The sequence below is a fragment of the Trachypithecus francoisi genome, unplaced genomic scaffold (assembly GCF_009764315.1).
Source record: "Trachypithecus francoisi isolate TF-2019V2 unplaced genomic scaffold, Tfra_2.0 Lachesis_group3, whole genome shotgun sequence".
NCBI classification, from domain to species: domain Eukaryota; kingdom Metazoa; phylum Chordata; class Mammalia; order Primates; family Cercopithecidae; genus Trachypithecus; species Trachypithecus francoisi.
Genome location: NW_022681468.1, coordinates 3780744 through 3795147, shown reverse-complemented (window position 1 = coordinate 3795147; position 14404 = coordinate 3780744). Strand labels below are relative to the sequence as shown.

Below are 14404 nucleotides of genomic sequence, written 5' to 3'. Positions count from 1 at the left end.
TGGGTGACAGAGTGAGACCCTATCTCAAAAAAAGAGAACTTTTAAGAACTGTGCCCTCCCCTTTGGAAAATAGCAATAGTGTTTTTTCATAGTCAAGTAATTCCTCCAGGCTGTGCATGATGGCTCATGCCTATAATCCCAGGACTCTGGAAGGCCAAAGCAGGAGGATTGCTTGAGGCCAGGAGTTCAAGACCAGCCTGGGCAACAAAGTGAAACCCCATCTCTAGAATGAAAATAATAATTCCTCCAGTTGTTAAATTTCAGTGAATGCGACATATGCCTAATGAACAAGACTTCAGGCTTTGCATATGTTAATATGTTGCTATCTCATGCCAGTCAGAATGGCAGTTATTAAAAAGTCAAAAAACAACAGGTGCTGGCGAGGTTGCAGAAAAAAGGAACGCTTTTACACTGTTGGTGGGAGTGTAAAATAGTTCAATCATTGTAGGAGACAGTGTGGCGATTCCTCAAAGATCTAGAGGCAGAAATACCATTTGACCCAGCAATCCCATTACTAGGTTTATACCCAAAGGAATATAAATCATTCTCTTATAAGGATACATGCACATGTATGTTCATTGAAGCAGTATTCACAATAGCAAAGACATGGAATCAACCTAAATGCCCATCAGTGATAGACTGGATTAAGAAAATGTGGTACATATATATCATGGAATACTATGTATCCATGAAAAGAAGGAGATCGGCTGGGCATGGTGGCTCACGCCTGTAATCAAAGCACTTTGGGAGGCTGAGGTGGGTGAATCACCTGAGGTTGGAAGTTGGAGACCAGCCTGACCAAAATGGAGAAATCCTATCTCTATTAAAAAAACAAAACGAGGCTGGGCGCAGTGGCTCACGCCTGTCATCCCAACACTTTGGGAGGCCGAGGCGGGAGGATCACCAGGTCAGGAGATCGAGACCATCCTGGCTAACCATGGCACATATCCTGGTTTAGTGAAACCCCTTCTCTACTAAACAAAATACAAAAAATTAGCCGGACGTGGTGGCAGGTGCCTGTAGTCCCAGCTACTCGGGAGGCTGAGGCAGGAGAATGGTGTGAACCCAGGAGGCGGAGGTTGCAGTGAGCTGAGAGCGCACCACTGCACTCCAGCCTGGGCGACAGAGCGAGACTCTGTCTCAAAAAAAAGAAAGAGCTGGGTGTGGTGGCAGACGCCTGTAATCCCAGCTACTTGGGAGGCTGAGGCAGGAGAATCGTTTGAACTCAGGAGGCGAAAGTTTCAATGAGCCAAGATTATGCACTCCAGCTTGGCAACAAGAGCGATACTCTGTCTAAAAACAAACAAAAAACAAAAAAGGAGTTCCACCAGGCACAGTGACTCACACCTGTAATCCCAGCACTTTTGGGAGGCTGAGGCGGGTGGATCACCTGAGGTCAGGAGTTCAAGACCAGCCTGGCCAACATGGTAAAACCCCATCTCTACTAAAAATACAAAAATTAGCTGGGCGTGGTAACACACGCCTATAATCCCAGCTACTCAGGAGGCTGAGACAGAAGAATCACTTGAACCCAGGAAGTGGAGGTTGCAGTGAGCTGAGATTGCACCACTGTACTTCATCCTGGGTGACAGAGCAAGACTCCGTCTCAACAACAACAACAAAAAAGGAAGGAGATCATCTACTTTGCAGGGACGTGGATGGAGCTAGAAGACGTTATCCTTAGCAAACTAACACAGGAACAGAGAAACAAACACCACATGTTCTCACTTATAAGAAGGATCTGAACAATGAGAACACATAGACACATGCGGGGGATCCACACACGCTGGGGCCTGTGGGGTTAGGAGAGGGAGAGCATCAGGAAGAACAGCTAACGGATGCTGGGCTTAATACCTAGGTGATGGGTTGATCTGTGCAGCAGACCACCATGGCACACATTTACCTGTGTAACAAACCCGCACATCTTGTACATGTACCCTGGAACTTAAAATAAATATATAGCTATCAAAGTTATACTTTGTTTCTTGCCAAAATCAGTTACCTTTATTTGCAGAATAGAATCTAACAACTGATTTTTGTTTAAGAAGGAATCGTAGCGTATGTCCGTTAAACATCATATAAGTAACTGACTCTGAACACCGGATGAGGCTGTAACAGGTCAAGTTTTAAGTACAAGCATATAGATTCACAAAACGGCGCCAGACCCTGCCCTGGTTGCTGAGGACACACAGGAGAATAAATTGCACTCTCTCCTTCAGTTTGCATTCTGATGACAGAGACAGCCAGATGCACAGTTTCATTCATGTTAGTATGGGAAGTACTGGGACTGTCATATTAATAACATGCCAACAAGGAAGGACCAGTTATAGTAGCTGAGCCTGAGTGTCAAGGAAGGCTTTAGTGAGGAGGTTGTCTTTCATTTTATCTGGGCCTTGAATTTGTCAACTAAAGACAAGGGAGAAAGAGAATAGATGGAAAGCACAGAATGATAATGAGCACGTTTGGGGCCTGAGTTGTGCAAATAAATATTCCTTATAAATTGCACTGTATGCTTGAGATGAAACAAGTCGAACACCATTTGAGCAGTGTTGATAGTAAAGTGCATTTTAAGGTGTGTGTCAGCTTCTCTCAGGGCCTGCAGTCATTTCAGCAAGCACGGGTGTTTGGGGTCCTGCCAGTGCGTCTGCCCTTGCCTCTCAGCCCCACAAGGGGAGAGCCGTTGCTGGTTTGCTGCCTTTGCTCCAGGCCTGGTTCTGTAACTTGCCCTAGGCCACCTCTCTTTTCAGTGGTGTGATTGGATTCCCACATATTTTGTTTTTTTTCAATTTGAACACCCTTAATCTCATCCCCTCAGGCCTTCACTGAGTTTATTTCTAGGAAGAACAGACCTGATGTAGGGAGACCTGAAGCCCAGGTCATTCGAATTCTCCTACACTCCCTATGTTTTGTGATGTGTCACATCAAATGTTGGTAAAATGTGCTGAGGATGCGTCAAAACCCTGGACCATTGCAGTTCATAGAAGGATTTCTTTTCTACATTTAAACTGTGGTATATACAGTATGCCAGCTATTTTCAAGTTTTATGATTACTTTTTAAATGTATAGGTTAGCATAATTTAAAGTGTTGGGAAACAAACCTTCTAGATTTAGTCTAGAAATTCTGGACCATCATTCTTGAAACAGTTCTGTTAACTTGTGAAGATCAGGGTGATAAAGATCTCACCCTGTGGGAGAGTGTACGTGGTGGAAATCTGTAGATTTGACCACTGTGGAAATCAATTGTCAGTATCCTACTAGGTTGGACATTTAGGCACTCAGTTAACCAGCAGTTCTTCTCCTGGATGTGTAGGAGAAACACACACACCAGGAAATGTGGCCAGGTGTGACCAGAGCAGCAGAAATCTGGAACCAGCTGGAGCGCCCATCAGCAGGTGGAAATTGTACTACAGTGTTATTATACGGCAGGGAGATGTGTCATGCAGTAGTGAAAGTTAGGGGCCTGCAGTTATTTGCAGTAGGCAGATTAGTCTAAGAAGTGTAATACTGAGCCAAGTCCTGAAGACTCCTATGATAGAAGTCCGTGTTAACAAAATTCAAAAATAATCAAAATGAAACAGTGTTTCATTTGGCACACATATGTATAGTGAAACCTTTTTAGAAGCAGAAATACAAAATTCAGGGTTGTGGTTATAATGGGTACTCCTTGTGGGAGGATGAGGGTGAGAGATGGGAGAGGTAGATGCAGGTAGGTGGATGTTATCAGTCATGCTCTTGGACCTGGGTGTTGGCTTCATGGGTGTTCACTATGTAGTTATGCTTTTTTTTTTTATTTTTATTTTTTGAGACAGTGTCTCACTCTGTTGCCCAGGCTGGAGTGCGGTGGCATGATCTCGGCTCACTGTAACCTCCCCGGTTCAAGCAAATCTCCTGCCTCAGCCTCACAGGTAGCTGGGATTACAGGTGCCTGCCACCACGCCCGGCTCATTTTTGTGTTTTCAGTAGCAACGGGATTTCACCATGTTGGCCAGGCTGGTTTCAAACTCCTGCCCCCGGGTAATCCGCCTGCCTTGGCCTCCCAAAGTGCTGGACTGCCGCACCCGGCCTAAGCTTTTCAACTCACATGTGTGCACGTACATGCTTGTGTGTATCAGAATTACATTTAACTTCATAGATAGGACTGATTTCATTTATAGGCAAATGAAAAAAAGCAGAAGATTCAGGTTTTTTTTTTTTTTTAATGAATGTGTTATTTTCCTTTGGCTGCTGTAACAAAGTAATCCCAAGTTGGTAGCTTGCAAAAACAAATTTATCCTGTCATAGTTCTGGATCTGGAAATGCAAAACCAAGGCCCTGCCGTCTCTGATAACTGTAGGGAAGAAGGCTTTCCTGCCCCTCTCAGTTTCTGGAGCCACCAGCAGTCCTTGGCCTTCCTTGGCTCATGGCTGCACCACTCCAACCTCTGCCCCCATGTTCACGTGGCCGTGTTCCTAGTGCCTGTGCTCACCTCTTCTAAGGGTGGCACTCTTTATAGTTAGGATCTGCCCAATGCCAGGGTGTCTTCGTCTTAACTGACGACATCTTCAGAAATCTTATTTTCAAATAAAGTCACATTCTGAGGTTCCAGATAGACATGAATTTTGGAGGACATTATTCAACTCACTGTAGTGGTCAAAAGCTGTGAAAAGGCAGTTCACAGGAAAAGAAATAGAAATGATTAATATCAAAAATATGCTTAAGACTGGGCTCAGTGGCTCACACCTGTAATCCCAGCACTTTGGGAGGCCAAGGTGGGTGGATCATTTGAGGTCAGGAGTTCAAGACCAGCCTGGCCAACTGGCCAACATGGTGAAACCCCTGCTTTACTAAAAATGCAAAAAATTAGCTGGGTATGGTGACATGCGCCTGTAGTCCCAGCTCCTCCGGAGGCTGAGGTAGGAGAATTGCTTGAACCCAAGAGGCGGAGGTTGCTGTGAGACGAGATCACGCCACTGCACTTCAACTTGGGCAACAGAGTGAGACTCCGTCTTGGGAAAAAAAAAAAAAAAAAAAGCACACACACACACACATATATATATAATGTGCTTAACCACACATTACTAAAGAATTGCAGGTCCCACTTACCCCATTTTTTTTACCTATCAGATTGCCAAAGGTTGTGCGATAGAATTAGCAAGGGTGTAGAAACATGCATCCCCACGATACTGGGAGTGTAGATTGGTGTGGGCTTGTTGGAAGTTAAACACAGATATTGATTGGCCTCCTCTTCCCTGGCCACAGTGCTGCCCTCTGCCCCCTTCTTCCTCAGCCTCCCTGCCCTGAGCCCCAACCCTATTCTACCACAGAACCACCATGGGTGCCTGCAGAGTTGGGCCTTAGAAACCTGCCGAGGAAAGCAAGCTCCTGGGGGAGAGGAGCAACTACGTTTTGTGGACGAACTTCCCTCGGGTGGGCTGCTGCCCTCCTCGGCCCGCAGACCCGCCAGTCAGACTCTGGCTCTCAGCAAATGCCTCCCCAATTCCTTCAGCGGAACAGCAACATAACTGAAGGCCAAAAGAGGACCTGAAAAGATGGATGGGGGGAGGATTGAGGCATCCCGTGGACACTGGGAAACCGCTGCCACAGTCTTCCTGCTCAGCAGGGACTGTTCAGCCAGGCTCCATCTCTGGCTCTGCCTCCTTAGTCTCTCCCCAGGGGCCCTGCAGTTGATGTGCTTGTGGGGAGTCCTTGCCCTTGCTCTGCTCGTGGACAGGCACCCAGCAGGTGCCCGTGGGATTGGGCTTCACAGTCGCCATCATCCAGCCTCAGCAAACATGAAGTGTGTGCTATTAGAGAAGGCCTAACCCAAAACTTACCCCAGTTTTCCATGGACTAAAGATAATTTAGATTAAGGTTCTAGGTGAGTAATGGAAATACTCAGTAGGTCATGCTGCTCTCACGTACTTGGGAAGCATTATTTCCAGACTCCAAACTGAGAGGCCAAGGGAAACCCTCTGTCTCTCAACCAGCAGAGGCAGACACCAACAGTGTCCCCAGCTCCGCTGTCCACCTGTGCTGTGAGTGCTGTGTGAGTGGCCATGCCTCCCTGAGCATTGCACGTTAGGGGCTGTGTGAACCAGAAGCAGCTCTGGCACAGAGGAGACCTGCTAAGGGGAAGCCCTTGTGGCGAGGCCCCCACCAGCAGACTGTTCTGAGGCAAACCACCCTCACTGGTCAGATCTGACCAGATCTTTGGAGATAACCTGTGATGTCCTGAGACACTCAAACTCTGTGACAGTAATGACTCAGCCATACGTAATGTGAGTGCCGTAACTTAGGGGACAGTGATGGTGAGCAGAGCCATTCCTGGGGGCCCCATGGGGATCTCAGCGGGACTGAAGGAAGACAGATTGTATGTTTAAAGTTGACAGTACTTTCTCTCTCTGTAGAAACATGAGGACACCGACTGTCCCTGCGTGGTGGTATCCTGCCCTCACAAATGCAGCGTCCAGACTCTCCTGAGGAGCGAGGTAGGGGCGGCCGGGCCCGGCCAGGAGTCTGTGAAGTCCTCAGGGCTGCGTACCTGGGTCCCCTTCCCTGCATAGCCAAAGCCTCACGTTTTCCCAGTTCATGAGAGTCATGTGTATAGCCAGAAAAACAAAAACCACAGCAAAAAGCCTTACGCCATTTTTTGGAAGTCAGAAGCAAGCAGTCAAAAGCTACGGTGTATGGTCGGGCGCAATGGCTCACACCTGTAATCCCAGCACTTTTGGAGGCCTCGGTGGGTGAGTCACCTGAGATCAGGAGTTCAAAACCAGACTGGCCAACATGCTGAAATCTTGTCTCTACTAAAAATACAAAAACTAGCCAGGTGTGGTGGTGCACACCTGTAATCCCAGCTATTCAGGAGTCTGAAGCAGGAGAATCATTTGAACCCAGGAGGCAGAGGTTGCAGTGAGCCAAGATCACACTACTGCACTCCAGCCTGGGCAACAAGAGCAAAACTCCATCTCAAAAACAAAACAAAACAAAACTACAGTGTGGTAAATTCAGAGCAAAGATTGTGAAGCATTAAGAAAATGAGAATATTTTATATACAGTACAAGCAAAGGTGACAAGGGGTTTTTAAAGCAATTTTAACTCTATAGAACAGTAATTGCTGTTAGATTATCTCAAGAACATGAATTAGAGACACTTCAGAACCATTTTGCTCACAATGCTGGGTGGAGGACAGCTCCCACATGTTAGGGCCGCCAGAGGGGCCCTGTGTGGCCTCCCCCAAGGGTTGCACGTCTCACATTGCCCTTGGCACTCTTTCTTTGAGATAGGTAGATTTTGCGTTGACTTCACTTGATCAAGATATGTCCAGTTGGGAAAATTTCAAGGATTCTTAATGTTTCTGCATCTGTCCTTACCTGGAGCTCCTTTAGTTAGTATTCTGGGAGTCATCTGGGGCTACCCTGGGCTCCTTGGATGTGTGGTACCCTGGTCTAAGGAGCCGGCTCACCTGCTCACCTCAGCATTTTTCAACAGACTGAAATTTTATTAATAGATACAGGGTAGCAGGAGGGAGAACCAGCCTCGCATGCCCCTGACTGAGCAAGAGGGCCCATGTGGGGCTAGGGCCAGGGACTCGGGGTGGAGGAGGGCCCAGAGAGCCACTCTCCCCCAAAGTGTGCCCTCCTGGGACCTTGAAGCTGAGGGTCAGGGCACAGTCTCGCCTGATGACGGTGGCCTCTGGGCCCTGAATGTGCCCCTGGGAGGAACTAGGGAAAAATACATGTAAATTATTGCCACAACTGGACAATCCTCTGTTAATGTTTAAAGAGTCCGTGCTGTTGAAATAATTTTTTAATTTTTTTGAGACGGAGTCTCGCTCTGTCACCCAGGCTGGAGTGCAGTGGTGCGATCTCAGCTCACTGCAAGCTCCGCCTCCCAGGTTTACGCCATTCTCCTGCCACAGCCTCCCGAGTAGCTGGGACTACAGGCGTCCGCCGCCACGCCTGGCTAATTTTTTGTATTTTTTGTAGAGATGGGGTTTCACCAAGTTAGCCAGGATAGTCTCGATCTCCTGACCTCGTGATCTGCCCACCTCAGCCTCCTAAAGTGCTGGGATTACAGGCATGAGCCACTGCGCCCAGCCAATAATGTATTTATTTATTTTATTTTTATTTTTATATTTATTTTTATTTTTATTTTTATTTTTTTTTTGAGACGGAGTCTCGCTCTGTTGCCCAGGCTGGAGTGCAGTGGCATGATCTCTGCTCACTGCAAGCTCCACCACCTCTCAGGTTAATGCCATTCTCCTGCCTCAGCCTCCCTAGAAGCTGGGACTACAGGCACCTGCCACCACGCCCAGCTAATTTTTTTGTATTTTCAGTAGAGACAGGGTTTCACCGTGTTCGCCAGGATGGTCTCGATCTCCTGACCTCGTGATCCACCCGCCTCGGCCTCCCAAAGTGCTGGGATTACAGGCGTGAGCCACCACGCCTGGCCAATAATTTATTTTTTTAAAACATTGTTAAACCTGCATCTCTGTTGGGTTTCTGATGAAAGATGCTATTGAGCTATAGATTATTCCTGCCCCTATTCCAGAGCTCCTGACTCAGAATACTGATAATAAAACCAATTTAGAAAAAGGTCCAACACCGAATTTACTCTAGTACACTGAAAATAACATACATCAAGCCCAGTGTGTCCCTGGTTTAACATGTAATAGTGTTGACATGCAGGTTTCTTATTGCAGTAATGACACTGGAAGAATACATTCTAAGTTTTTAAATTAACCTTGTTCTGCGCAGTCTTCACACTGCGTTTCCCTGCCAGTCACCTGTCATGCGTCTTGTGGGAGCTTCCTGCAGGGACAGCCGATCTGGGTTCCGAGGAGCTGCAAGGGCGTCAGGCTGCCAGGTTCCTACCGCCTTGACTCTGCCCTGGCTCTGAGACCTTCCTTGAAGGTTAACCCTAGCAGTGGCCGCATGGGCCCCTCAGTCCCTGCCCCTCCTCCTTAGCTTTCGCAGCAGGGATCCATTTTCCCCTCTGTTGTAAATATCCACCTAGAGGGAAGGACCACCTTTGTCCTGGTAGACTGAGAAGTTGTAGAACTTAGCTGCGTCCTCCAGGAGGACGTGTTTTGTGAGCCTTGGGAACACGTGCGTGCTGGCACACAGACACCTTCCCAGCTGCTGCACCCACACACCCATCCTCCCAAGAAGAGTCTGTTTTCTGTGAAGAAGGTCTATCCCTAGAGTTTCCTGATGGGAATTTCTTCAATAAAAGACAAAACTTCTGCTCAGTCTTGAGGCATGATAAAAAAAACAGACCAAACTATACCTCATTTGTATTAGCCTAACTCCTTAAAATGTAATCTTTTCCATTCCCTTTTCTCTTGTTAGGGCATCATAAGTGCTTTTTATTTGATAACTCACCAGCATTTGAGCTGAGCAAGGGACTTTTTTCTTGCAAAATGAGTTATCTGCTCCCATCCCCACCTAAATTTCCTGCCATCAATTAGAGGTGACAGTATTCGGATTATATTGCTAGACTGATCTTAGAGGTCTTTGAAAAGCTACCTGAGTTTCTGGCCCTTACAGAGGGAAAAAGTCTTCTCAGTTGAAGGAAAAACTCATCTGCACTTATCTCAAGTATTATGAGTAATGGTACATTGTGTAAGCTTGCTTTGAAAATATATTTATTTTTGTGTACCATATATTAGGTGTGTGACCCAGTTGCATTCTGAATGCTTTCTATTTTTTTGTGTTTTCATGCAATTTTTGTTTATGGTCTTTAAATGTGCATTTCAGTTTATGTTTTTTCTTTCTTTTTTAAATTCTGGCACTACAGATGGCATGTCACATTTTGAACAATTTGTTCTAAAGAAACTGCAAGTTTAAGAAATGTTATAGTAAATGTATTCTTGTATATTGGCGTATATGTGTATACACGTGACTAGACCGTATATTTACTGCATAGAAGTCTAGGCAGAGATGATATATACACACCTGTAGCGATAAACACCATTCTTAATAGTTCAGCCCAGATGCTATCTGTGCCCTAATATGTTTGAACATTTTCATGCAAACGTTTGTGCCACAACTCACGTCTCTTTCCCGTTGCAGTTGAGTGCACACTTGTCAGAGTGTGTCAATGCCCCCAGCACCTGTAGTTTTAAGCGCTATGGCTGCGTTTTTCAGGTCAGTATCCGACATTTGTCCTTCCCAGTCACTGACATTCTGCCATGAGAGAAAGTTATTATATTAACATTTTAACATGCAAGCTCTGGACTCCTTATTCTTCGTCATGAAACTGAAACACCCTGTTGCATGGGTGACGAAAGCCACGTGCAGCAGGCGGGATGCTCGCTTTCCAGTTGGTGGTGTTTTGAGACCTCAGGGAGACACTGTGCTGAGGTGGAAGTTAATACATTACGAGAAGTACTGCATCCAAAACCAGCTAGTGATGCAACAGATAGGCTTGACGTTTGGTGGGGTTTTCAGATAGATTGTTACGGAAATTTTAGCTGTTACCTGAATCTAAGCGAATATCAAACTGAGCATAGTTTCAACAGCGTGTGTGTCAGTACACAGCCATAATGATCACACACGTGTGTATCCATAAATGCATTTGATATACATGTCTGTGCTGACTCTGACCCCAGCTGGGGACAGACGCAAAATGGAGCACAGCTCATAGAGAGCATACCTCCCAGAGAACAGTGTGGGGAGGGCGTCTCTGTTGCTGCCACACATGTAGTGTGAGAAATCTGCATCTGGTGTTTTGTTGTTGTTTATTTTTTAACACATCTGAGGTTGCTAGTGAATGGAACCAAGTTTTCATTTAAATACATGTATCTTAAAACTATCAAGAGGCAGTATATGTTACAATTAAAGTATTTTATATTTTATGTAGCACCAATACATTATTATGAAGTCAGTACAGAGAGATTGGCATCTTAGTATTTTCTGAGGAAGAGAACAGCCAAAGAGTAAGAATGACTGTGCCTTCCTTTGCTTTAGTCTCTAACAAGACTGAGCCTCCCCTGTTCTGTCGTACGTAGTATCATTCATTCTCTCTGTGTATGTGTATATATATGTTTATATATTGCAACACTTATATCAACATATATATATGAATATTCTATGTACAGAGTATATGTTTTGGAGATCATTAAAATGCTTTCTGTGGCTTCTTAATTTTCTAATAGCAAAACAAATTATATTTCAGACAAATTATTTCCTTAAATATATGAAGTACAATTACATGTGCTTATTCCTGACTCGAAAATGGTCTACATCTTATGTACTCTGTAGATTGTATTTGTTTTGTATGTAACTTTTCTAAGAATACTAGAATGGTGAAGAGCAATACATCTTTGGATACAGTGTATTTGAACTAATAAATTAATACTTTAGTGAATTCTTTTGAATCCTACTTTGCTTACATGTTTACTAGACTGTTGTCTAGTAAAGTTGTGGCAGTATCTCACCACAACTATGGGTATCTAAACATTTTCCACTTATACTATATTTTAATGAGAAAAATAGTTTATAATGGATCAAGAATGAGTTTAAAATTTAATTTCTTGATATTGCAAGTGTCAACCCTTGATAAGAAGCCACTTGAGATGAGCTGGAGGGATGAGGAGATAACCCTGAGATGCTCACTGTGGCATTGCAGGGTGCTGGCCTCCTCACCTGCACGCAGTAGCCAGGTGGCCCTAAGCACAGCCCTCCTTAGGCGCAGAGATTCCCTGTTCACTTGATGCAAATAGGTCTCCCCTCTCTGTGTTTAGTGCTGCTTTTAGGGTTGTATGTTAGCCTTTCTGCCCTTTGAAATGCAGCGAGGTTCGCTGAATGCCTCACATCTTTGCTCTCGCAGGGGACAAACCAGCAGATCAAGGCCCACGAGGCCAGCTCCGCCGTGCAGCACGTCAACCTGCTGAAGGAGTGGAGCAACTCGCTCGAAAAGAAGGTGGGCTGCACACTTTCCTGCTGCTGTGGGATTTATATCATCTCTTCAGATTATTTAAAGACAGAACCTTTTTATAGTTATTAATGGGTTTTGGATAAAAGAAACCATATCAAGAGATTGTCAAAAAAAACTCTGTGTGTTCTTGAGCTTATAAATGACGGTGTTTTATTTTTGTTCTTTGTTTTTTAATTGCCAAACAAGTGTGAAGTGCTTTTTTAAAGTCAGTCACGTTGTGATGATTTTAGCATCCATCCAGCACAGAGATGATCAGATGCCCGGTCCCCACCCTGCTGGTTTTTTTTGTAAGCAAAATTTTATTGGAAGACAGCCATCCTTACTCGCTCTGTGTTGTCTGTGGCTTCTTTTGCTCGAAAGCAGCAGAGTTAAGAGATTGTGGGGACTGTACAGCTTGAGATATTGACTACTTGGCTCTTTATGGAATAAGTTTGCCAGCCCTGACCTGGGTGGTTACCCCTCTAAATGTGTTACACTTCTGTGTCTTTTACAAGAGACAAACAGGAGAAAATATTTGATATGATTACAATTGATTTTGTCATTTGACACCTTGCAAAACTTGGTGCGCTCTCCACATAGATGGGACCACTTCCCGAAAAGACTCACTCTCCCATGCTGTTTTTCTTTTTCTTTCTTTTTTTTTTTTGAGACGGAGTTTTGCTCTTGTAGCCCAGGCTGGAGTGCAATGGCGTGATCTTGGTTCACTGCAACCTCTGCCTCCCGGGTTCAAGCAATTCTCCTGCCTCAGCCTCCCGAGTAGCTGGTATTACAGGTGCACACCACCATACCCAGCTAATTTTTGTATTTTTGTAGAGACGGAGTTTGCCATGTCGGTCAGGCTGGTCTCAAACTCCCGACCTCAGGTGATCTGCCCACCTCAGCCTCCCAAAGTGCTGGGATTACAGGTGTGAGCCACCGCGCTCAGCCCCTGTGCTGTTCTTGAGAGACCTTCATTGCAGGCCTGTAGGTGCAGGAGCAGGCACCTTCCTGCAATAATGCTGGTTCTCAGTAGAGTTTGTTCTGTGATGTTCAGCTCAGCAGGGCCTTCTTCTTATCATGAGAAGATGAAAACCTCTAAGGATTGATAGAGAAGAAGTTGTTGTAGGATCTACCATTGTGGCTTAATTACAAAAATATAAACTTAATTCAATATTCAACAAACATCTATTGAGAACTTGTAGTAGGAGGACACTAAGGTGAATTACAACAGCCAGTGGAGTTGACATTTGAGTTTCGTAAAGATTTCAATGTCTTGTTTCCAGTGTTAAATCCCAGCAATTTAAAATGTAAATATACTGCAAGGAGTCTAAAATTTTAAATCGAAAGATTTCCCTTTAATCTGCCTTAAGAGAGTTTTTCATCTAAATGCTTGAGCTGAGGTTGAGAAGCAGTGGAAGGATTGGCGTCCTGTGCACACACATGGAGAAGAACAATGCTGATAGGCAGCAATGCAGAACTCATATTTGCAGAATCCTGGAGATCTTCCTGTGAGCATAGAGCATTTGCTCTGAGTTCAATGGTGGTTTACCTAGGAATCTTTTTTCCTCTTTTTGAAGCTGGCATTTTGTTTCTGTCTTTTTAAAATTGTAGGCATAGATCACAAGGCTTCTTACCTCTCATAGATGCTATGTTTCTCATTTAGAAGGTTCTTCGTTTCAATTTAAGGATAGGCTTTGTGGGCCAGGCGTGGTGGCTCACCCCTGTAATCCCAGCACTTGGGGAGGCCAAGGTGGGTGGATCACGAGGTCAGGAGATCCAGACCATCCTGGCTAACACGGTGAAACCCCGTCTCTACTAAAAAATACAAAAAACTAGCCGGGCGAGGTGGCGGGCGCCTGTAGTCCCAGCTACTCGGGAGGCTGAGGCAGGAGAATGGCATGAACCCAGGAGGCGGAGCTTGCAGTGAGCTGAGATCCGGCCACTGCACTCCAGCCTGGGCGACAGAGCAAGACTCCGTCTCAAAAAAAAAAGAAAAGGATAGGCTTTGTGGCTGGGCATGGTGGTTCATGCCTGTAATCTCAGCACTCTGGGAGGCCGAGGCAGGCGGATCACCTGAGGTTGGGAGTTCAAGACCAGCTTGACCAACATGGAGAAACTCCATCTCTAACAACAAAAAAAATTCAGAAATTAGCCGGGCATGGTGGCGGGTGCCTGTAGTCCCAGCTACTTGGGAGGCTGAGGCAGGAGAGTTGCTTGAACCCGAGAAGTGGAGTTTGCAGTGAGCCAAGATTGCGCCACTGCACTCCAGCCTGGGCGACAGAATGAGACTGTCTCAAAAAAAAAAAAAAAAAAAGAATGTTACCACTGAGTTAGATACACAGTAGTTGAACAGGTCTGCAGCACGTGGTTATCCAGCAAGATAGTTGTGGACTATGCTGTCATCTGGCAGCCTTTCAAGGCCGAGTCCCTGTGAGGATTCGACTCCTTCCTTTCCATTCTGTGCTCTTTTCCCCACTGAAAGTGAATGGTTTGCATCATTGGA

At 45.4% G+C, this 14404-nt stretch overlaps 1 protein-coding gene across 8 annotated transcripts in view; it reads left to right on the top strand.

Moving 5' to 3' along the window:
• The window catches only part of TRAF3 (TNF receptor associated factor 3), a 138855-nt gene that overhangs the window by 106951 nt on the left and 17500 nt on the right, over positions 1 to 14404 (top strand). For 6 of the 8 annotated variants that reach the window (XM_033191204.1, XM_033191203.1, XM_033191198.1 and 3 more), the window contains 3 exons: positions 6387 to 6467; positions 10056 to 10130; positions 11815 to 11907. In XM_033191204.1, coding sequence (XP_033047095.1) covers positions 6387 to 6467; positions 10056 to 10130; positions 11815 to 11907 — 249 coding nt within the window. The remainder of the gene's footprint in view (positions 1 to 6386; positions 6468 to 10055; positions 10131 to 11814; positions 11908 to 14404) is intronic. The other 2 variants (XM_033191205.1, XM_033191201.1) reach the window with 1 other exon arrangement.